This window comes from Xenopus tropicalis, chromosome 2 (assembly GCF_000004195.4).
Source record: "Xenopus tropicalis strain Nigerian chromosome 2, UCB_Xtro_10.0, whole genome shotgun sequence".
Lineage (NCBI taxonomy): Eukaryota > Metazoa > Chordata > Amphibia > Anura > Pipidae > Xenopus > Xenopus tropicalis.
The window spans coordinates 154,883,171-154,906,146 of NC_030678.2; the positions used below are offsets into that span (position 1 = coordinate 154,883,171).

General features: G+C 40.7%; 1 protein-coding gene across 1 annotated transcript in view; it reads left to right on the plus strand.

The window, feature by feature from the left end:
* The window catches only part of flt1 (fms-related tyrosine kinase 1), a 44,171-nt gene extending 31,116 nt beyond the window's left edge, over nucleotides 1-13,055 (plus strand). The window contains exons 11-13 of the mRNA XM_002934032.4: nucleotides 3,933-4,059; nucleotides 7,800-7,908; nucleotides 11,580-13,055. Coding sequence (XP_002934078.1) covers nucleotides 3,933-4,059; nucleotides 7,800-7,908; nucleotides 11,580-11,983 — 640 coding nt within the window. The 3' untranslated portion in view covers nucleotides 11,984-13,055. The remainder of the gene's footprint in view (nucleotides 1-3,932; nucleotides 4,060-7,799; nucleotides 7,909-11,579) is intronic.
* The last annotated feature ends 9,921 nt before the right edge of the window (nucleotides 13,056-22,976 follow it).

The following is a 22,976-nucleotide window of genomic DNA, read 5'->3' on the forward strand; positions in this document are numbered from 1 at the left end:
AAATTATCATCATTTATACCTAATAATACATAATTATACATAATTATGCATTAAAATAATGATATGTCAGCACTTATTATTGCCTTAGTGTTCACATCAGATAAGTGATCAAAATGGTGCCTCGTCGGAAGGAAACCAATTCATTGTACTCATTGCGGCTATAATGTTTACAGAGTGCCCCAGCTCTGTCCCAAATGTCATTTATAATCCTGCACGAGCACTGTATACACATGTCATGTAGAACACGCTTGCCCAGGAAACATTTTTCCATTCAGTAGTTATAATTATAACACTCTATTGTGTTTGGCATGCTGTCTGCAAATGGCAGTATGGGTGTAAAAAGAAAAAAAAAAAACCCTAGCTACGAACCTAAGGAGTAGATGGAGTAGAGTACCCCTAGGACAGCCCTTCAGCAAAAGGTTGATAACAGTGGCCTTGTCCAGAATAGGCCATGGGAGCTTTCTTATCTCCTTTTGGCAGGAGGTGTTTTCAGCTTCCTGTGCGAAATCAGAAGCGTATGCTGCTTTCCTCTTGTTGTTTGGCTTCCTCCCCTGTACGAGATCGTTCCCAGCACTACTGTTATCTTTGCATCTTCAAACATGGCACAATTTACTTCCTTAAAAACTTGAAGTATTCTTAAGGGCCAAAGTATAGCCCTGTCTCTAGCAAAGCCTAGCTTAACTCATTCAGCAGGGGATGGGATGTTTACCAAGGACCACTGACCTTGGCTAGGGAAGTTGGGCTATATTGTAAACTTGCACAATTTATTTCAAGAAACACAACGGAATTCTCTGGGTATGTAGTTAAAAAAAAAAGCTAAGTTGACTGGCAGTAAGAGGTTAAAGAATTTAGTGCCGGCTGAAGAGTGGAGTTGCTCTAAGAGCTTTAATGAAAATAATAAAATTGCTGGATCTCCCCGCTTCCTGCAAGTGTGCACTGCCAGATTTACGGCTGCCTTCCTCCCAATCCCCCCCCCCTTTTCTTGGTGTATAATATTAAAATAGAAATGATGACTTTTGTTAAAAGTCTATTTCTCAGTTATTTGTTAATAGAAGGAAAACATAAGTCTATAGTCAAGGACAGCCTGTTAGGAAGCAGAGAATGTTTATACAGTGTCTTCCAGTCTTAAGTTACTTTCTTTTGTTTCCCCTTTAACCTGACTTAAGTCTAAGCAGCATTAGGAAGGAACTCTGGTAGTTATGGATAACTTCAGTGGCTACATGTATTATTTTATTAATAGCTGTACTGACATACAAATAACATGCACCGTTAAGCTGCCAGACTCTATATTGGAGCCATTTTGGTTTGCTTAATATATATTACTTTGGGATAATACTGGCTTCACCGGTAACCTCAGATGTCAAATTAATAAACCTAAAACCACTGGAAACTACAAATGCAAACATCATCAAGCTGCTTACCTGTATTCTTAGCCATCAAACAAATGGCATAGAATGCTGGTAGTTCTAGTGGATCCATATTCCCATATCCATCTTGAAGGAATGTTTGAATAATGTTGCCCCATTAAACCAACTCCTTGTATAATGATTAACAGACAAAAAAACCTGCAAGATAAAACACCCATTGCCTGCAATGCATTTGGCACAAAAAAAACGTAAGAAGAAACACACAATGCATTCAGCACAAAAAAAAAACGCCCATTGACTGGTGCAAGAAAATGGTTGTATTCAGCAATATGTTGCTATTTTGCACATTTTTCCACATTTCACAAATTTTTCAGTAAATAAAGCAGTTATTAATTGCTCAGTAGTGATGAGCAAATTTTTTCTCCAGGCATGGATTCATGCAAAAAAATGTGAGAAAAATGCTGCATGAGATTTGCCCACCACTATTGCCCAGCAAAATTTTAGCTGATCACGCCCATTGATGGGGAACTATACCTATATATACTGTATGGGTGACTTCAATATATTTGGAGTGAAAAAAGAACATCCAGTGACCAATGCATTTTGCATGACAAAAATGCTGTAAAAAGACGCCAGTTGCATTTAACAAATTTTTTGCCAATTTGCAAATTTTTCCTCAGTTTCTCACATTTTTTGGCAAAGGGAACATATTACATTATTCCTGTCAAACAATACTTATTGTATTTAGTTGTATATAGTTACAAAGGTTCAGTGGATAGTACTAGCATATATAATACACAAGAGCCATGAATATCCTGTATATTATATCTTTATAAACTGTTCTTTGTGTTATCATTAGCCTTTAGATATGTAATTTGTGTAGCATGACGCACTGTGTATTATAAGAAATAATTTACCCTCTGTTGTAAAATATAAGGATATTAGAAGTCACTAATGAGTTCCATACTGTATAAAGGCAGTATATATACTACCTATACTGGATAAAGGCATTCAGCATGGGACATATTACCTTTATATGGTCTATCGCAACTGGGTGTTCATTATTCCCAATGTATTAAAAAAAAAGTTGTGAATCACTGTGTTCTCTTCAAAAACGATCCGTTTGTAAAGGTGAACTGCCCCATTAATGGGAACAAAGTGGAGATTTTGGCAGTTTAGTTGTTCCTTCCTGCTGACTCACATGTTGAGATGCCCTGAGAAGAAGCACTCATTCCATTCATACGTGAATCCAGACAAGTCAAGCCCTTCCTGGTGGATCGCCTGTGCTTCCACCTGAGCCCCAGGGGCATTGCTGGGGAATTTCCACACAACTTCCACTTCCACACATTTCATTGATCCTTTGTGCTGACTTGGTATGTTTAGCAACCAAAAAGGTCAGACAGTACAGACAGAAGAATTCCCAAACAGAAGCTAAATCATGTTTCAGGCAGGAAAAGTGACTCACCAAGTGCCCCATCAATAGCTTGTTTGTGTGTCTTTTAGATAGGGCTCCACAAAGTTTAATGGCCCTGTTAATGACTTATCCCTATAATCATTAGGAGTGCCAGTGTTGTTATCTGATTTCTTTACAAAAGTGCTGCAAAACCAGTCCCAGCCCAGAGTTTCTTATCCCTACTGCATATCTGGAGTGAGATACAATATTTCAATATTATAAAATGCTATTCTATGGTGGCTGACAGCAGCGCCTTTGCTACAATATTGAGATTGTCAGTCTGAGGTGCTCCCAACACTCTCACCAGGCTAACCCCCATATGTAATAAAAGACACTAAGTTTGCCCAGTTGCAATAACTCATACCAACCAATAAGATGTTTACTTTTAAACTGGTGACCAGTAAATTCTACCTGCTGATTGGTTACTTCACCTGGGCAAACTTAGTGACTTTTATTACATAACTCCCTTAGTGTTCTGTCATTCAAGCTGGGGGAGCAGTCCTTCAGTAGGATGGAATACTGTGTACATTTGTGCTCCAGCCCAGTGCCGGACTGGCCCAATAGGATACAAAGAAAACACCCTGGTGGGCCTGGTCCGTGTGGGCCCTCCGACACAATCCAGCAGCAGCGATCTCTATAACCTATGAACCACTGAGCACCTAATTTTGCACTTTTGTCTCTTTGCTGCAATGTACAGCGTACTAACAAACTGCATAAACAATGTGACACTGTTAGTTAAGAAACTATTTGAATATTGTTTAACCACTGGCATGGGGATAAACTATACCAATAAATTGTTCATCCACATTTTTGCTACTCAACCAAATATTTAATTGTGAGTTCTTTGTATTGTAGTGGAAACTTGAGCTCAAAAGTGGCTTTGTCTGAATTGCTACTAAAAATGACATATTATAGGTATAGGCATAAATGTAATTATGAACCAAGGGACACAATAAGTTATGCATCTAAAACATAATCATTTGTTTATATAGGGCAGATTAAACATTTTTGTGCATTTGGTTTATTATAATATTAGCCTATCGACTTGAATGCAACAGCAAAATATGTATTTGCATTACCATTTTAATGACAATCTTCTTTTTTCTGTACAGATGTGATTTTCCCACAGACAGCAGCAGATATTCACTTCCACTGACGGTTGGACATAATAGCAGCAGCCTTGGAAATACAATTCACAGCATCAGAGAACGCACACAGATGATTGAAGGAAAGAATAAGGTAGGAGTGCTGGAAAGGAATCTATGTGACTGCATTAGCGTATAATGCAATCTCCTTCTTATTATATAGCAGTGTTGGAATCAAGGCCATTGGCTGCTTCGTAGTGCTGGGATGTGTAAATCGTCCTGATTGTGAAGGATATGGGGGTACTCTAGATAACAGACTTTGCAGCTCTAGGCAGTGATAGTGTCCGCTGCACCTAATACAGTATTTTTTTAGAATAACTCGGTACATGACAACATAATTCTGCAATTTGGGCATTTAAGTTACAAACAAAGAGTGTCAGAGTTGGGTTTGCTCTAGACAAGATGCAATTATGAGAGAACATGATCATTCTTTACATATTTGTTAGAAGGCATTAGAAACAAATAGGGTAGAATTTTTCACATGGCAATGGACTATTGACCAGTCACTGAGACTAAGGGCAATGCAAACACTTCTTACCATGTATGAAAGTGTGGCCGTGGAATGCTCTGGCTTTTGCTGTTTAGGGGGGCCTGATGCCCTGTGTGCATGTATATTGTATATAAATATATAATTATATGTATACAGAGTGGCAAGAGTTTTCAGATACACAGAAGGGTTGAACTTGATGGACAGATGTCTCTTTTTAAACCAAATGATTGGTAGCTATAGAGCAATACAGGAAATATCAGGGGGTTGTATTGTACTGCATGTACTTGAATTAGCATGGATGTTGCTCTCGCCTTCAACCCTCTTCAGCTTTCTGTGGAACAAGCATAACATCCTCTTTGCTTTAAGATATAAACATATAAGTGTTTTCTCAGCGTTTTTGACCTTTTTGCTGTTTACCTTATAGCCACATCAACAAGGTGGCAGTTAAATTAATGCAATTTGGAGTACAGGATACATGTCCCATTATTACCCACTCACTGAGCCAATAAGGCACGACATCTATAGTCCTCTAGCATCGCTTCCTCCGCTAGAAACGTGCACGGAGCGGCTCGGAGAGGTGGGAGTGTGACAACCAATGACACAAGCGTTTGTACTAGTCATAAAAAATCAACTTCCACTTTTTTAATGATTCATTTCCCACACAGCCCATTCTCACGTTTCATTTCTGTATCGGGCTTCTCCGTTTCTGCAGCAGCTAATTTTAGTGCACGTTTTATACGTGACGGAAAGTATATTGTCTGAGTTTCCCTTTTTAAGTCCTCCAGCTGCAAGTTCAACTTGACCTGTGCACTTGGTCCCTTGCCCTTTACATGCGATCACATAGAGAGGCAGAAAAACTATACAATTACATGACAGAAATACAGAAGGAAGTTATACATTGTGGAGAGAGCCACAGAGCTTGCTGCATTCCTGCTGACAGAAGGCACTCTGCTGCTCAGGGAGAAAGAGCTATGGCTGCAATAGCTTTCATATGAATACATTTTATAGGAATACAACTTATATACACAGCTCTGTACATTCTTACAGTACAAGAGTTTCAACTTCCCTGTGCTGTAGAGCTTACAATCAAAGTGAGTCAGTAACTTACAGCCACAAAGAGGAGGTTATTATGTGCTGTTATAAGCTGACCCATAAGTGTCAATATTAGTCTGTCCCTGCGACAGACCGTCATATACGTAAGTCGGAAGAGTAGTTGAGAGTCATTGGGGTTCATTTATTAAAAGAGGAGCTGAAATAGACCAGTGCAGTTATCTATAGCAAAAAGAAGTCTTACTCTAAGTCGGAAGAGTAGTTGAGAGTCATTGGGGTTCATTTATTAAAAGAGGAGCTGAAATAGACCAGTGCAGTTATCCATAGCAAAAAGAAGTCTTACTCTAACTTTTCTGTGTACTTTTACTAAAGAAATTTCTGTGGGCTGACAAGGCTACATTACTTTATTCAGGTGCTGAACTATAAGGGCAACAACCCACAGGGCAGTTCAGTCATCCGCAACTTTGGATTACCAAAGTGATGCAAAGGGCTTTCCACTGGTGACTCCTGTTGTTGCCAGTAGAAAGCCATTTTGGAGTGGTTTGTCGCTCGCGAGCCACTGAACCGCTCCTTGGGTTTTTAGACTAAGGGTGAAGACACACTCTGCTACTTATTAGCAGTCACTTGTCGCGGCTACTAAATGCCAGAAAAAACCCTGCCATAGACAATACTGAGAATTGCCTCTGCACATAAACACATATGGAGACAATAATCAGTAAATGATTGGCATTGTCTGTTTCAGTAGCCATGACAAGTAGCTGCTACTAGTAGCTCTGTGTGTCTTCACCCTAAGCCATGTATCAACAAGTGCTGTCATAGATGAGCATCTCCCTTAAAGCTAATGTCCCACAGAGCGGTTAAGTTGCCCGTGAAAATGCCTTTCCACTAGCAACAATAGTCATTGGTGGAAAGCCCTTCCCCTCACTTTGGCTTTGCATAGTCACACAAAGCTTCCTGCAGGAGCATACTTAATGCGACTTTGGAATACCAAAGCGATGCAATGGCATCATTAAGCACCATTTATAAGGATATAATTTACAGTTTGGTCCTATAGGGAAATGACCAAACTGTATATTATATCTGTGATACTAGAAGGTCATTTACCTTCCCCAGGGGCATAGGACAAACCCCTTAGGTCTCACTTACAGATCACTTGAGCCCCCATGGTGTCTGATCTTTGCACTGACCACCAGATAAAAGATCCAGCACCAGTTGCAGATAGCAGTGTCAGGAGGTGCCTTATGATGCCTCCATTTAAATTATGTACAATTTAGGGGCAGGTGGGGGACACCTATATGCCTCCCTCCAGCCAGCCCTTTAGCCCAAGCACTGTCAGTCCTTGATCCACAGGGCATGCTGTAGCTCTCTGTGCTCTGAAAAATAGTGCACAGACCTGTGTCCATTCTTTACATGCCCCGCTCATTGTGAATAAGGAATCTTTTCATTATTTGGATCACTATATCTTAATTCTGCTAAAAACCATTTAAACATGACATAAACTCAATAGAGCTTTGCCACCAATATGGATTGAGCTTAGTTACCATCAAGTACAAGGCTCTGTTTTATCACTACAGAGAAAAGGAAAAATACATTTTTCAAAATTGGAATTATTTGCCTAAAATGGACTCTATGGAAGATGACCTTACTGAAATTTGCAGCTTTCTGGATAATGGGTTTTCAGATTCTACAGAGAGATAAACCCTGCCGGATACAAAATAAATCTCTTTTATATATTAAAATGATTTGTTCCAGAGTCGCGTGCATCATTAGTTTTTCTTGCGATTTGCATCAGTGATTAACAGTTAACAAATGGTCACCTTTATCAGCTTAATGAATATGTTGATGTGATAAACACTGCTGAGAATCCTTTAGGGCTCTGGCACATGGGGAGATTAGTCGCCTGCGACAAATCTCCTGTGTCTCGGGCGACTAATCTCCCCGGATTGCCATCCCACCGGCGAAAATGTAAATCGCCGGTGGGATGGCATACGCGGTGGCGCAATTTCACTGAAATCGTGCAAGTTGCCTCGATGGCTACTGCGTATGCCATCCCACCGGCGGTTTACATTTTCGCCGGTGGGATGGCATTTCGGGGAGATTAGCCCGAGACACAGGAGATTTGTCGCGGGCGACTAATCTCCCCGTGTGCCAGAGCCCCTAAGGTTTCCCCCAATGAATGATAGTAAATCTGCCCCCTTAGATAATATTTGGCATCTGTCTGCTTTTTGGGAAAAAGCTTTGTTTTCCATTCATGAAATGAACACTGCTCACAACAACGTCTCTTGTGTTTCCAGACTGCGGGGACAATCAGCATAGATAATTCCAGGGTTTCTGGGATCTACACTTGCATGGCTACCAACAAGCTAGGGAGCGAAAGAAGAGAAATGATGTACTATGTAACAGGTAAGCATTAGTGCAAAAAATCAGGCAAAGACAAGGGCAGTCCTGTCAGAAACACGTATTGCGCTCTGAATAACCCCAGTGCTATCAGCCTCTTCATGTTCTGCTGCATTGCAAAGTCATTCCCTGGGAACCACAATAGTTCCAGTGAGAAAGTACCCCCAGCTAGTGATGAGCCAATCTGTCCCGTTTCGCTTTACTGAAAAAATTGCAAAACTGCTAAAAAATTTGCGAAACGCATTGAAGTCAATAGGTGACTTTTTAGTACGTGCGCAAGATTTTTTACATGCAACTCTTTTTCTTTCTCTAAATGCATTAAAGTCAATGGGCGTTTTTTCTCAGTCCAAATTTATTAAAGTCAATGGGTGTGTTTTTATCTGTCCAAATGCAATAAAGTCCATGGGCAGTTTTTTGCAGCAACTTTTTTGTCTCAACAACAATTTTCTTTCTCCAAATGCATTAAAGTCAGTGGGCGTTTTTTCTCAGTCCAAATGCAATAAAGTTCATGGGCAGTTTTTTGCAGAAACTTCTTTTCTTGGTGACTTTTTGGTCGTGGTTTTTTGTCTCTGTGAATTTTTGCTGCAAATCCATGCCTGGCAAAAAAAATGAGCTCATCACTACCTCCAGCAGTGGTCAAGATACCTCTAATTTCTAATTTTAATTCCAACCAGCGGCTCAGGAGCAACATGTTGCTCACCACCCCCTTTGATGTTGCTCCCAGTGGCCTCAATGTAGGCGCCCATTCCATTATTGGAAGCACAGAGACACAGTTTTAGTCCACGCAGAGCCTCCTGCAGGCCAGTAGTCCACACAAGGCTACCAAATAGCCAATCACAGCCCTAATTTGGCATCTTCAAAAAACTTTTTCCATGCTTGTGTGACTCACAAACACTTTTTCCATCTGAGGGTGGCTCACAAGTAAAAAAATTGGGTATCCCTGCTCTGATTGTACCATAGGTAACACATCTTCCATTCAGTATCTTGATGTATAGCGGGTGAGCGTGTTTTGAATGCTACAATACTTCCAAAGGCCATTGCCCTAGTAGCCATACAGGAAAGGTATAAAGTACAGTTAGTTCTTCCACAGAGGGTAGCTGTCATCATAATGTCCTGTGGGCCATTGCCCTTATTGGCCCCACAGGAAAGGTAGAGAGCACAGTAAGTTCTCCCACAGAGGGTAGCTGTCATCATAATGCCCTGTGGGCCATTGCCTTTATTAGCCATACAGGAAAGGTATGAAGCAGTTCCCTTATTTCCTAGCTCTATTACAAGAAATGGTGTCCTTCTTACCTCAAACTGAAGTAACCTACGTGAAAGTCTTTTTTGTTCATTTGCTGGCACCCAGCACGACTGTGGGTGTGTTTGTAATTACCCAGGGTGAAACAGGAACAGCACAACCTTATCTCCTTGGCTTCCCAATGTCACTGAACTCATTTTATTTTGAGATTCCTGGTGGTGCTTGGCAAAGATAAACAGAATCTTCCATCAGGAAACCTGGAGCTATTTCCACAGGAAGTCTCAAATCACTTAAGTAAATAGAACTCTTTTACATAATTGAAGCCGTGCCGCTGAGCATCACAGCCATTCTAACAACTGCTGCTAGGTGTTATAAGCCATCAAAATGACTTGATTTGACAGGAGTCCAGAAGAATGTTTTTTATCTCTCCTTAGAACTGCATATGGATCAACAATGATGTCAACTATACGTGTCTGGCAGGGGATGTTTAATCACCTTAAACAGGGGTTTTCATAGGATGACTCGGCCCTTCCTTTCATTAGAATTTATTTTTATGTAATATGGATGTCATTGTATATATGTATGTGTATTTTTATCTAAAGTATTAAGATACATAAGAGGAAAGAGGCCCCTGCCCCATGAATATTACAAACATACGTGTGTATTTTCTTTCAAGCCTTTTTTGTAGTCATTAGACGGATTTCTAGTTATGTTTTTTGCTTTAATAGTTGGAGAGTGGGCCGATGGTCTAAGGTTTTCTAGTGGACCCCTGGCATCCCTGTCCAACATTGGCCATACTCAGAGATATTACCATGCTTCATACCATAATAACCAGCAGTGACAGGGGATTTTGGGCATGGTTTTCTAAGGTTTTCTGGTGGGCCCTTGGCATCCTAGTTCAACACTGTACAGGAGAATACCTGTGCCAGGAGGACAATCTAAAGCTGGTCGCCCATGGGACAATAAAAGCTGCTGATGTGTCCCCTCCAGATCCCCCACCAGGGCAAAATGTTAGGCACCCCCAAGTGAATTTAATCGCTTACCTTGTAACCCGGGCTGGTGCCCCTGTTAAGAGAGAAGAACACCAGCGAGCGTTTCCTTCTTCCACGTTGGCACACTGTGCATGCGTATTAGAGTGAGAAGTCGAACTTTAACAACAAAGTCGGCTATTCACTGTAATGCGCATGCACCAGCCCAGTGATTTCGCCGCAGAAGAAACACGGAAGAAGGAAGCACTCTTTTTCTCCTAACAGGGGCACCAGCCCGGGGTACAAGGTAAGTGGTTAAAGTCACTTGGGGGTGCCTAACATTTTGGCATTTAGCCTTTCCTTCTACTTTAATACTGTACACTCCTGACCAATTGCCAAAGTCCCCCTCTAATGATCCAACCATGTAGATGGCCAAATGAGATAAAGATCTGCTCATTTGGTGACCTTGCCAGTAGATCTATCAATATATGGCCAGCTTAATGGTGTCTGTTTGTGCAGATTATAAGAAAACCTCAAAAGTTACACCTGGTAGGAAAAGTGCAGTTTATGATGCTATTTGGCTGGCCACTCCCCTATGGTGTTATGCTATGATGCCATTGGTGTTATGCCATGATCCCACTGGTGCTATGCCATGATCCCACTGGTATTATGCCATGATCCCTTTGGTGTTATGCCATGATCCCATTGGTGTTATGCCATGATCCCATTGGTGTTATGCTATGGTCCCACTGGTGTTATGCCATGATCCCATTGGTGTTATGCCATGATCCCATTGGTGTTATGCCATGATCCCACTGGTATTATGCCATGATCCCTTTGGTGTTATGCCATGATCCCATTGGTGTTATGCCATGATCCTATTGGTGTTATGCCATGATCCCACTGGTATTATGCCATGATCCCTTTGGTGTTATGCCATGATCCCATTGGTGTTATGCCATGATCCTATTGGTGTTATGCCATGATCCCACTGGTATTATGCCATGATCCCACTGGTATTATGCCATGATCCCTTTGGTGTTATGCCATGATCCCATTGGTGTTATGCCATGATCCCATTGGTGTTATGCTATGGTCCCACTGGTGTTATGCCATGATCCCATTGGTGTTATGCCATGATCCCATTGGTGTTATGCCATGATCCCATTGGTGTTATGCCATGATCCCATTGGTGTTATGCTATGGTCCCACTGGTGTTATGCCATGATCCCTTTGGTGTTTTGCCATGATCCCTTTGGTGTTATGCCATGATACCATTTGTGTGTTTGCCATAATTCCATTGGTGTTGTGCCATGATCCCATTGGTGTTGTGCCATGATCCCATTGGTGTTGTGCCATGATCCCATTGGTGTTCTGCTGTGATACTGGAATGGCCCTTTTGATTTTTAAGTAAATAAAAATGCTTTATACATTTCATGTAAAATCAGAATATTTTTGGTTCATTGCAGATATTCCAAATGGATTTCATATCTCCTTAAACAAAGTGCCTGCAGAAGGGGACGACTTCAAATTAACATGTTCGGTGAGCAAGTTCATGTACACAGATATTACGTGGATTTTATTCCGAACAGTTGGGAACCGAACAATTCATCACAGCATCAGCAAACAGAGAAACGCCATTATAACAGCGCATTCCCTTATCCTGACTGCCATCATCAAAAATGCCAATGTGTCCGACTCAGGTGTTTATGCATGCCGGGCGAAAAACCTATATACAGGGAAATTTCTTCTGCAGAGAAAAGAGATCAACATCACTGGAGAGCACAACAGCAAAAAGACAGTTGTTTCACGGACCTCTAAACTCAAAAGAAGGAAGAGGAATTCCACAACACAAAGCTTGGTGACCCACTAAAGGACTTCAACGTTACAGAGATCTGAATGATTGTGTTTAATAATTGAAGGTACTTAATATGCCTCCTGGAATCACTGGAGAGTGGAGGTGAATATGTGGAACCATGGGTATGGGCTGGAATATATCACTCTGCAGACTTGTCCTATTTATTACATGCAGCCTTTTTCTCCAGAGATAAGCCAACCAATCAAACTTCAGGAGTTGTTTGCTTCTCTATGAACACTACCCTAGGATTTGCCTGCAGATATTCCTGACAATATGGTATTCCCATAATCATTTCCATCACTAAGAAGGAGACAGAATCTTGTCATCACTGGACACCAGTGGGAAATGCAAGAGACTGAAGAAGACAATGTAGCCCTTGGGCAGCCATAGAGATTAAGATGTTTTCCTGAGCTCCAGTCGTAATTGCCCAAGGGTGCGACTGTTATAATTCAATATATAAGATCATCTTGATCCCAAGATCTTATATCATTGTCGCAGACGAATAAATGACTCACTGTTTGTAGTCATTAAGCTTAAAAATCTTTGGGTTAAGATGTGCATTGAGGTATTGGCAGGCTTTACAAAATGCACAGTGTGCATTAATCACAATTGAATCTGAGCCAGGCTCATATGTTGATATTTTTATACTTTCTTCTTTAGGATTTGGTCACTCTCAGGTTTGAAATAAGAACCTAACTTCAATTCCTTTTCTGCAGGAAAGGCCGGCAATGTGTAACTAATCATTCCGCCGCGCATCAGTAGAGGAAAATGAATATAATTCACATTACACATATCTGACATCACATTACGTTTCCGTATGAATGAACACTTTGTGTACATGCATTCATTCGCTTTGTATCTATAATGCACCTTACTGATAGAGCTGCTATATCTTTCCTTCAGCCCAGGTGCTGAAACTGACATTACCATTCCATTCCATAGAAGAGCACATAGCGCCCTTTAGGATAGGCAGTCATGCCGCTTCCTTGCTGTCACCCAAAGGGCAAAGGCAGTATTAATATCTATTTTTTCAATAAGACTACTTTATTATAGTAATATTTGAATTAAAATTATTGTGATGCACTGATATCAGTTTTTTCCATTTTGTGATGTCTTGTAGATGCTGACTTCTTTGGATCTATATAGACCAATATCTCAGATTCACTAAGTTTCTTCTAATGTCTTTAATCTTACAGATAAACACTGAGATATGGCAACTAATTATACTGTGTGGGTTGGGGGCGGGTTCTATTTATCATGGTGCAATATCTTCTTCCATCATTATAGCTCTTGGATCATGAGGGGATCTACAGAACCTCTGTAGTAATGAACAGGACTGTAAATTGAAAAAGGAATTGTATAATTTAGGGCCAGGATAGCCATTCTGAAGTTCACCAGCTCTCAGTTGGGTAGAGGAGATGGAGTTGTATTGATTTTCCTTGTACAAGCCATTTTGTTTTGCACACTAGAGTTGTGTTTGAGACGGAATGAGAGGGGGTTACAGTACAGTCATCGCTAGGGTGACACAGTTTTGCTGTTACAGACAAAACTGTAGAGGCATGAGTTAGGTTACTTAACCAAAAGATGATTGGTTTCAGTCAAATGGCCTAAAGTAAAGATTTATGGAATTGAATAATAGCAATTACATAAGCAAAGAGCATCCATCCTCTATGTTGATATGATTTTATCCTAACAGAAGGTAAATGTCAGTTTAATAGATAAAGATCAAAGCTGGTGATGTTCATGTTGACCTGAAACGTGCGATTTACCTGCAAGTTGGGTGGCTTTAGGTTGAGAATAAGTCCTAGTGGTGTAGCTTGGGGTGAGTGGTGGGTAACAGTGGAATATACATCATTATACGTCATGGAACAGACCATTTCCCTTTTAGCCATGTTTTCGCACTTCCCTATCCATCCTACTTGGCAGGGTCAGATTTTGCTTAAAAAAAAGTATGTATTTTAAAATGTGCATGAATGCTCAAAGTTAAAGGCTGTGATAATAGTTTTAAAGGCAGTGGGCAGTGGATAAGTCATCAATACAACATTGCCCTTTTCAAGTTACCTTGAGTAACAACCAAAACTTGACATGAAAAGTAAAGGTATACCCTACATTTTCATGATGAAAAGTGCTAAGTACATAGGGACACCTAGGGTGGCATAGGTCTATGGCATCTTTCTGTTGCTTTAGCTACATTACCAGCCGCTTTCAGCTCACCCTGTTCCAGTGACACCAGATCATGACAGAATTTTGGCAGTCAAATTGTTGGGAGGAGATAGAAATAATGGCAGGGTAATAGATAAGGCCAGAATCAAAAATATCTTTTTAAAGGTAAGGGAAACCCTACTACGCTATACAGCAGTGATCCCCAACCAGTGGCTCGGGGGTAACATGTTGCTCACCAACCCCTTGGATGTTGCTCTCAGTGCCCCCAAACCAGGGAGTTATTTTTGAATTCCTGACTTGGGGGCAAGTTTTGGTTGAATAAAAACAAGATTTCCTACCAAATAAAGCCCCCTGTAAGCTGATAGTGTGCATAGAGGCTGCCTAATAGCCAATCACAGCCCTTATTTGGCTCCTCCATGAACTTTTATGGTGCTTGTGTTGCTCTCCAAGTCTTTTTACATTTGACTGTGGCTCACAAGTAAGAAAGGTTGGGGACCCCTGCTATACAGATTACTGTTACACAACAAAGTATACATTCTTTGGCATATGACTGTGTATTGTCTCTTTAAGTTAGTAAATAATAGACATTCCCCTGAAATTTCTTTTTTAAAGGAATAGGTGCTTATTGTAATATAAACAGTAACAACAGCTCACATTTTTTAGTGCCCTTCATTTTTGCATAGACTTCCTTGACTAAAAGTGTTGGCTGTTCACATACCAGCCCCATCAAGTGGGCCCATATCATAAATGTCATGAAATAAATTATTGTCTTGTTAATATGTTAATGCTTTAGTCTTTTTAGGGTGTAATTAGGCAGTGGGGTTTATTCATTGTATTCATGTGAAATGTAGTTCAGCTCAAATTTCAATTGGAAACTTTATATATATAATATATGTGCCTATCCGAGCGTGTGTGATTGTGAGCACGTGTACATGAGAGTGTGTGTGTGTGTGTGTGAGCGCACTTGTGTGTGCAAACTGGCAGCTGGATCAAACGATAACTGATAACAATATATGAAGTGTGTTTGTTTCTGTACAAATACTGTGCAAGACTTATTTAATTGTGTTTATAATGTACATAGTCTCATTTAAACAACTACAGCCCGTATCTCTAAATCTTTAATCTATACAGTTGTCTTTATACGCCGCTGAGTTGTACATTGAATGCATATTTAATAAAACTCATTTTACTTTGCTTAATGAATTAACAGGCAAAAATATTAGACATTGTAGGAATGAATACCGAGTACTTGAAAGCCCCTTTTCTAAATCAATCATAAAAAAACACATACGTATATATATACATATATATATATATATATATATATATAGGATTGGGACTGATGGAACTAATGGCAATTCAAGATGGCATTCTTGTGTTCATTCAAATAATTACACTTTGGCACCTCTTATTTGCTATCATTCTTAAGGAAAACAGTTTTGGTTGCAAGAATTCTTCCATTCACATATACAGGTATATATACTGTATATATATATATATATATATATATATAGATAAGTAAAAGATGTCGGCACTCTTAGGATTTCCACAATAAGGCAAAAAAATAAAGCTTTTTTTCAAATGCAAGCGGTGAGTTTTATTGTTTCCAACGTTTCAGTCCTTTACTAGGACTTTCGTCAGGGAGTGCCTGCAGATCTGCAGATTTTATAGCTCTGGCACCTAGGTTTACTTTCATTGTATGGTGTGCCTCCCACTCTGGACTGTATATATATATATATATATATATAAACACAGGTTGCAGGCAAGCTGCACACCATGAAAGGAGATAATACCTGGGTGCCAGTGCAGAAAGCGTAAATGTATAGGACTGCACTCACAGGTTTTTCATGAAGACGTCAAGCCATCGATTTAAATAAATATGAAAAAGCTTTATTTAGTCCGACGTTTCAGCTCCTACCTGGAGCTTTCATCAGGGACAGGGACATAAGCTCCAGGTAGGAGCTGAAACGTCGGACTAAATAAAGCCTCACATTTATTTAAATTGATTACTTGACGTCTTCATGAAAAACCTGCGAGTGCTGTCATTCCAATCCTATACATTTACGCTTTCTGCACTGGCACCCAGGTATTATCTCCTTTCATGGTGTGCAGCTTGCCAGCAACCTGTATTTATATATATATATATATATATATATATACAGTATATGTGATTCTTGCAACCAAAACTGTTTTCCTTAAAAATGATAGCAAATAAGAGGTGCCAAAGTGTCATTATTTGAATGGACACAAGAATGCCATCTTGAATTGCCATTAGTTCCATGGTCTCGGCAAACAAATTTCCGCAGAAGCTCATGTAAAATGAAAGTACGAGAGAATAATATGTGACGATGTCTCCTTCTTCTAATCCAGGTTTCCCAAGCTTGCCTGCTAACATACAAGCACATCAATATGACTTTTTAAACCACTTCTAATTAAAACAAGGCAATCTATAAATATCACATTTGGAGCTTGTTTTTAGATTGATTTAGTTAGGGCTCCGATCCAAAACAAACAGCTCTTTAAATAGAATAACTGTGGAAACGGGACAGGAAGAAAAGGCTTGACAGAAAGCAGAAGCAGAGTCACAGGCAAAAATGGAATTCGGCACAAATCGTAGACAGTGGGGGGCATGACTTAATGCTAATAAAATAAACGACAGGGGTGATCCAGTTATAAAACATGCGCCATGTGTTGGGAACAGAATCTTTTGCACGTATCAATGTTTTTTTTGGGTTCCTGTAAGACGTTTTACCATGGACACTAGAGGTTTTGTGTTTCGAATGAATATGATGATTGCATTCTGCCTTTTATAGGCATGTGTAGGGAATAACAGTACCTTGAAAGAACTGGATATCTAAAGAATATAAGAATATAAAAAGCTTAGGCAATGGTGTTGGTATACAGTGGAGCTTTTCTACTTAAAGCTGGAAAATGAAAGTTCTCACTGTTTGCCTTTGGCAGCTGCATAGGGGGATTTTATACCAATGTTATTAAATAAGCCTCAGCATGATAGTTTGTTGCAGTGGTTACCAAACTTTGGTACTGGCCTATTGATGGAGCCTGGAGCAATGGCAGTCGGGGGCTCAGTCTGAAGGCCAGTTAGGGGGAGATTTCAGGAGAAGACCTATTCGCTCACCAATATACACCTGAAAGCCCAGATTGAAAGTCAGCTAGGGTGATATTTAAAGTGAAAGCTTATTTACTGCCTTAGATATTCTTGAAACTATGGCCAAATGACTGATACATTCCTTCTTTCCTATACCTGTAATCTTGTTATGAGAAAAAGGCACCCTGACTAAAGAATGTGCCCCCAAGGAGGGCTTGAAATCATTATTTTGCTTTTGGCAGGATTTGGTTCTGGACATCAGTTAATAGAGTTTCTCCAGCAGAATCCTGCACTGAAATCCATTTCTCAAACACACAAACAGATTTTTTTATATTTAAAATTTTTACATGGGGCTAGCCATATTGTTCATTTCCCAGGGTGCCACAGCCATGTGAACTGTGCTCTCATCCAGCAGCCGATCAGCAGAACAATGGGAAGGGAGCAAGACAGCAGCTCCCAGTAGGTATCAGAATAGCACTCAATAGTAAGAAATTCAAGTCCGGCTTGGGACTCCTCCAGTTACATGGGAGTAGGAGAAACAATAGGTTACCTGAAAGCAGTTCTAATGTGTAGCGCTGGCTCCTTCTGAACTCAGAATCCCTTTAAAGTCAGGCAAATGTATAGGTCTAGACACATTTTTGTCCACAATAGTTTTTATTTTTCTCTATATTTTGGTCAGAATTTCTCAGATTTGATTCAGTATACACACAAATCTTTAGCGTTAGTATTCGACCAAATCCAAAAATGAAAGATTCAGTGTATCCCTAGTTATTGTGTCATATATTCTTTCAGTTGGTGACTTGGTATCTGCCATAGGGGGTCCAGACTCATTATATATTATGCAATGTATATATTTTATAAAGCCCCAGACTAAATACTTTTAATACACAACATCCATATTGGTTTTGTTCTTTAACTGTATGTCAAAATGAATAATATTATATATTATCTGTAAAATCACATTAGTCATAGGGTTTTTGAATTTATGTTATAAAATATACGTTATAAACACAATACCAGTATCCCAAAAAATAAAGTTTAAACTGTGAACCGGAAGATACCTTCCATTTAATATATGACTACAGCTGTTAATATTCATTCCACATGAGCTAAAGGAAAAGTGTAACTTATTTAAAGAATTTTCTTTTTTTTTTTTGTTTTTTTTAGAAAAAAATATTTATGGATTGATCAGTCTGAATATTGTTCATTAACATTGTTATATAAGAGAAAAAAAAACAAATATATTAATTCAGGGCCTTCTTATTTCAATATAGCTTATACAATAAGGATATATATTTGTACATAATGTATTTTGGTATTTGAATTAATATTGAGAATTGTATTAGCATTTTATAACTATTTTTGCAAGTTGTTTGCCGACATGTTTATCAGTGTTTTTTGGGTTTTTTTTCCGAAAGATTAAATTTGAATTTTTATTATCTCACGTCCTCTGCGGTTTCCTGTTTTCTTGCCGTATTGATTTTCCATTATTCTTCATACAATGCCGTTCACACATTCCAACCCCTTCTCCATAAATGGCTCCTACATTGATACAATTGATCAGTACACACAATCAAGAAAAGAAAAAAAAAATCTATATCCTTGACCAAAATAGAAATAACAAACAACAAGGATACAATATGACACCAGGGTCTGGTTGGGAACCCACCAGCCTATTTCCTCCCCTAGTGTTCTAGAATAAAGGTCCCACGACTGTTCTTGACGTTCACATGGGAATAGTCTTTGTCAAGTGTAAAGGAGTAAACAATGGCATTTCCTCCTGGTGCCATTTTAGTGGAGACTTTACATGTAGGGAAACAATCAATAACATGGAAGTTGTCAGATTACAAGGAAGGATACAAATTTACCTTTATTGTTCAAGTTTACCTTTTTTTTAATGCTTTCGGACTAAGGCTTTAGATCCCAAGGAAACTTGAGCGTTGGACTCTTTTTGAATTTCACGTCGTTAATTCTCTGTTGAAAGACTTTACTGCGTGTAGTCAGCATTTTATAGAGAAACTGGATGAACTCGCTGTGCTTCTAAATAAAACCCGATACTTGGGTCCCCCGAGACAAGGATAACAAACGGTGCAATTAAACAGATCGCCGTACGCTGACTCACAGCTGCTTTATTTTTGGACAAGAAAAATTGCCAGCAAGTGCATCTGGTCACGTCTGAAAATGTAAATGTTTGCATCGTGAGTTCACTTATGAGAATCGCGGCAAAGGGACTTTAGTTCTCTCGAGGCATTTCAGGAATTTTAATAGAAATGTTAAAAATAAGTCAATTTAGCAAAAGGTTTGTGACCACAAGATTTTTATTATGAGTAGAACGAGAGAGACAGTTAATCCCAGTGGGGGTAAATGTTAAGAGTGGCTATGATGGTGATAAGAAATAATACATTGTGTGTGTGCAGATTCACCCATAGGCGCCCCCGGACTTGGATGGATTCTGTTCTCAAGCTAGCCTTAGTTACGTCTACTATAGCATTGAAGACAGAACCACCTGTTTGGCAAAGACCTTGTTTTCTGTGCTGTGAATAGATATATCTATGCACGTACGCTGGTAAACTGGTAACGCCTATGCTCATATGTTTCTTATGACATATGCTACTGTTACAAAGTCTATATAAACCTTGTGCTCTCTTATCTTTTGCTCAGAACCCACGTACGTGTCTAATAAACCTTACCTATTTGCCTCAATCGACTTTCGGTATCTGAAATTTCCATAACAATGGAAAGATAGTATTCTTTAATATGGTTCATCTGTGCTAGAGAAATGTAGAGTTATAGGCCAATGAACTACCATTAGCATGTTGGCCAGATACAGGGCCGCCATCAGAAATCACGGGGCCCCTCACAACAAAATTTTCTGGGCCCCACCCACCCAAGCCCCCAATGGCCCCTCCCACACCCCCAATGGCCCCTCCCATCAATAAAAGGGACACACAGGCATTGGTAGCAAGGGCCCACTAAAACCTTGGTAGCCAGGGCCCCCCTAAAACATTTGTGGCCAAGGATTACGTTTTGCATTAGTGCCAGTGCCACTAAAACATTGCTAGCCTGCCCAGGGCCCCCTAAAACATTGGTGGTCCTCCCCCAGTGTCCCCATACAATGGCCCGCTCTCCGCTGCTTCTTGCCGCTCCCCCCCCCACCACCCCCCCACCCCACAGAATCCTCCTGCTTCTTCCAGGGTCCCCCAAGCATCCTGCTGCTTCCTTCAGGGCCCCCCCCAAGCATCCTCCACCTTCCCCCCAGGCCCCCCCCAAACATCCTCCACCTTCCCCCAGGGCCCCCCCAAGCATCTTCCGCCTTCCCCCAGGGCCCCCCCAAGCATCTTCCACATTCCCCCAGGCCCCCCCAAACATCCTCCACCTTCCCCCAGGGCCCCCCCAAGCATCTTCCGCCTTCCCCCAGGGCCCCCCCAAGCATCTTCCACCTTCCCCCAGGCCCCCCCCAAACATCCTCCACCTTCCCCCAGGCCCCCCCCAAACATCCTACACCTTCCCCCAGGCCCCCCCAAGAATCCTCCAGTCCTTCCCCCCCCCCCCCAGCATCTTTTTGCATCCTCCGGCTCCTACTCCCCTGCGACAGTTGTCCAGGGCCCGGGCGTTTAAAGGGGGCCCGGCCGGGCTCTGTTACTGTTATTGCTGGTGTCCGCTGTGATGTCCCAAACTCGCCACTACATGTGCGCTTTTATAGGGTTGCGCCCAGTGCGTGTGACGTCAGTACGCACAGGGCGCAACCTTATAAAAGCGCACACGCAGCAGGGAGTTTGGGACATCACAGCGGATACCAGCAATAACAGTAACAGAGCCCGGCCGGGCCCCCTTTAAACGCCCGGGCCCGGGACAATTGTCCCCCCTGTGCCCCCCTGATGGCGGCCCTGGCCAGATAGCTTGAATAGCCAGACAATGACTTCAAGGTTATAACCCCCATATGTAATAAGAGGAGCAGTAATGCATAGCAAAGAATAAGATGCTTGCTTTTAAACAGGTGATCAGTAAACTGTACTTGCTTATTGGTTGCTATAGGTTACTGCTCTTGGGCAAACATAGTACCTTTATTACATAAACCGATTAGAATGAAATGGACATATGTGTCAAGGCCTATGTATAATTCATTAGGCTTACAAACACTGAGTATGGGTTGCCGTCTGAAGCAGCCATCTTCAAATAAAATACTAAAAAAAGGTTGAAAGGATGTTCCGGCTAAAACCAAAATACTAGAAATATTGGGTTAGTTTGCCTAGATCAGGGTTGGACTGAGCCGCCTGGGCACTGGGAAAAAATCCGGTGGCCCAGACCTGGTCCTTTCACCACTCCCCGGGCTGCCAGCGTCCCTCCCCTGATGTGTTGAAAGCAAGTTTCATGCTTAGGGTAGGACTTCGGGCAGGTGGCGGGGTCCCCTGTGGGGGGTGCGGGGGGGCAACTTGGGGGGTGTGGGGCCCGGTGGGTCCTGCATCCCCCAGTCCGACCCTGGCCTAGATGAAACAAAATAAGATATTACCATCACAATACTAAGGTTTTCTTTACTGTAAGGACATTTCCATTTTGGAGTTAAGAAAGATTTTTACCCAGAGGTCCGTAATCTAGCAGCTGATTGGGGCTTTTATTTGCCTTTCTCTAGATAAAAGTGTCATTTTGTTTGTGGAAAGGGTGAATTATGGAGTTACGCCTACATTCTATGAAGCTTCGCAACTTACTACGTAGCTTGTGTGCTCAACCAGCTCCATTTTAGTAATACCAGATAGAAACTATTTATGTATAATGGGAGGTGTTGTATTTGTGTTCAAATTTTTAGCATTTCTGAATCGAAAAATATAAAAAGTTTGATTTTAAAAAAAATCTAGTGAGTTTCAATAGAAATCGGCAGGAGGTATATTTTCAGCATTCAAGTTACATGATTTTTTTAAAACAAATTTATAGGGTTACATTTTTTACTACCAAATAAATGTAATTCCCTTTGACTCAAATGTATTTGGTGCAAGAAACAATACAGAGAAAAATCACCCATTGACTCTAATGCATTTGGTGCAAAAAATAATGTATCCCCTTTGAATTCAGTGCATTTGGTGAGAGAAAAACCAGGAGAAAAAATGCCCATTGACTGCACTACATGAGGCAAAACATGAGAAATGGATGGTTTTGGGGTAATTACGCTCATCTCTAGTTTTCTTTTTACCAATGGAACATTTTTTTTACCCACCATTCCCAACCTCCCTTTTTTAGTAACAGATTTTGTCATAATTATGTGGTTTCATTATTTTATTGTGGTTGAATTTATTACCTCTGATTAATGAGAAAAGGTATTTTTAATATTTTACATTAAAAGGTTATATTTATAATTGTGCAGTATCACAGTGGGTCAAGTTATGGCCCCCCTCCCACTACCAAACCCTCCCACCCTACAAATCAAACAAGCAACTCTTATGTTGGGTGGAAAGGCCGCAGCCAGGTTTATTAACCATACTTTAATGAACAAGTACATTACACTTCACAACATTAAACGTTAAAACAAACTATCCATCTTGATCCCCACAGCTAGCCGCTGAAGGCTGCTCTTCTGGAGATCTCCTGGACCCCCATCTCGGCATTCCTGAATCTAACCTTTTTTCCTTTGCCCCTCCCCTTTTAACAGCGGCTAATATCCACTACCCCTAGCCTCAGCCCCAATTCCCCCATCACATCAATCCCTTTCCTTCTGCCCTTCCTGGCACTCCTTGCCTGGCTCCGACT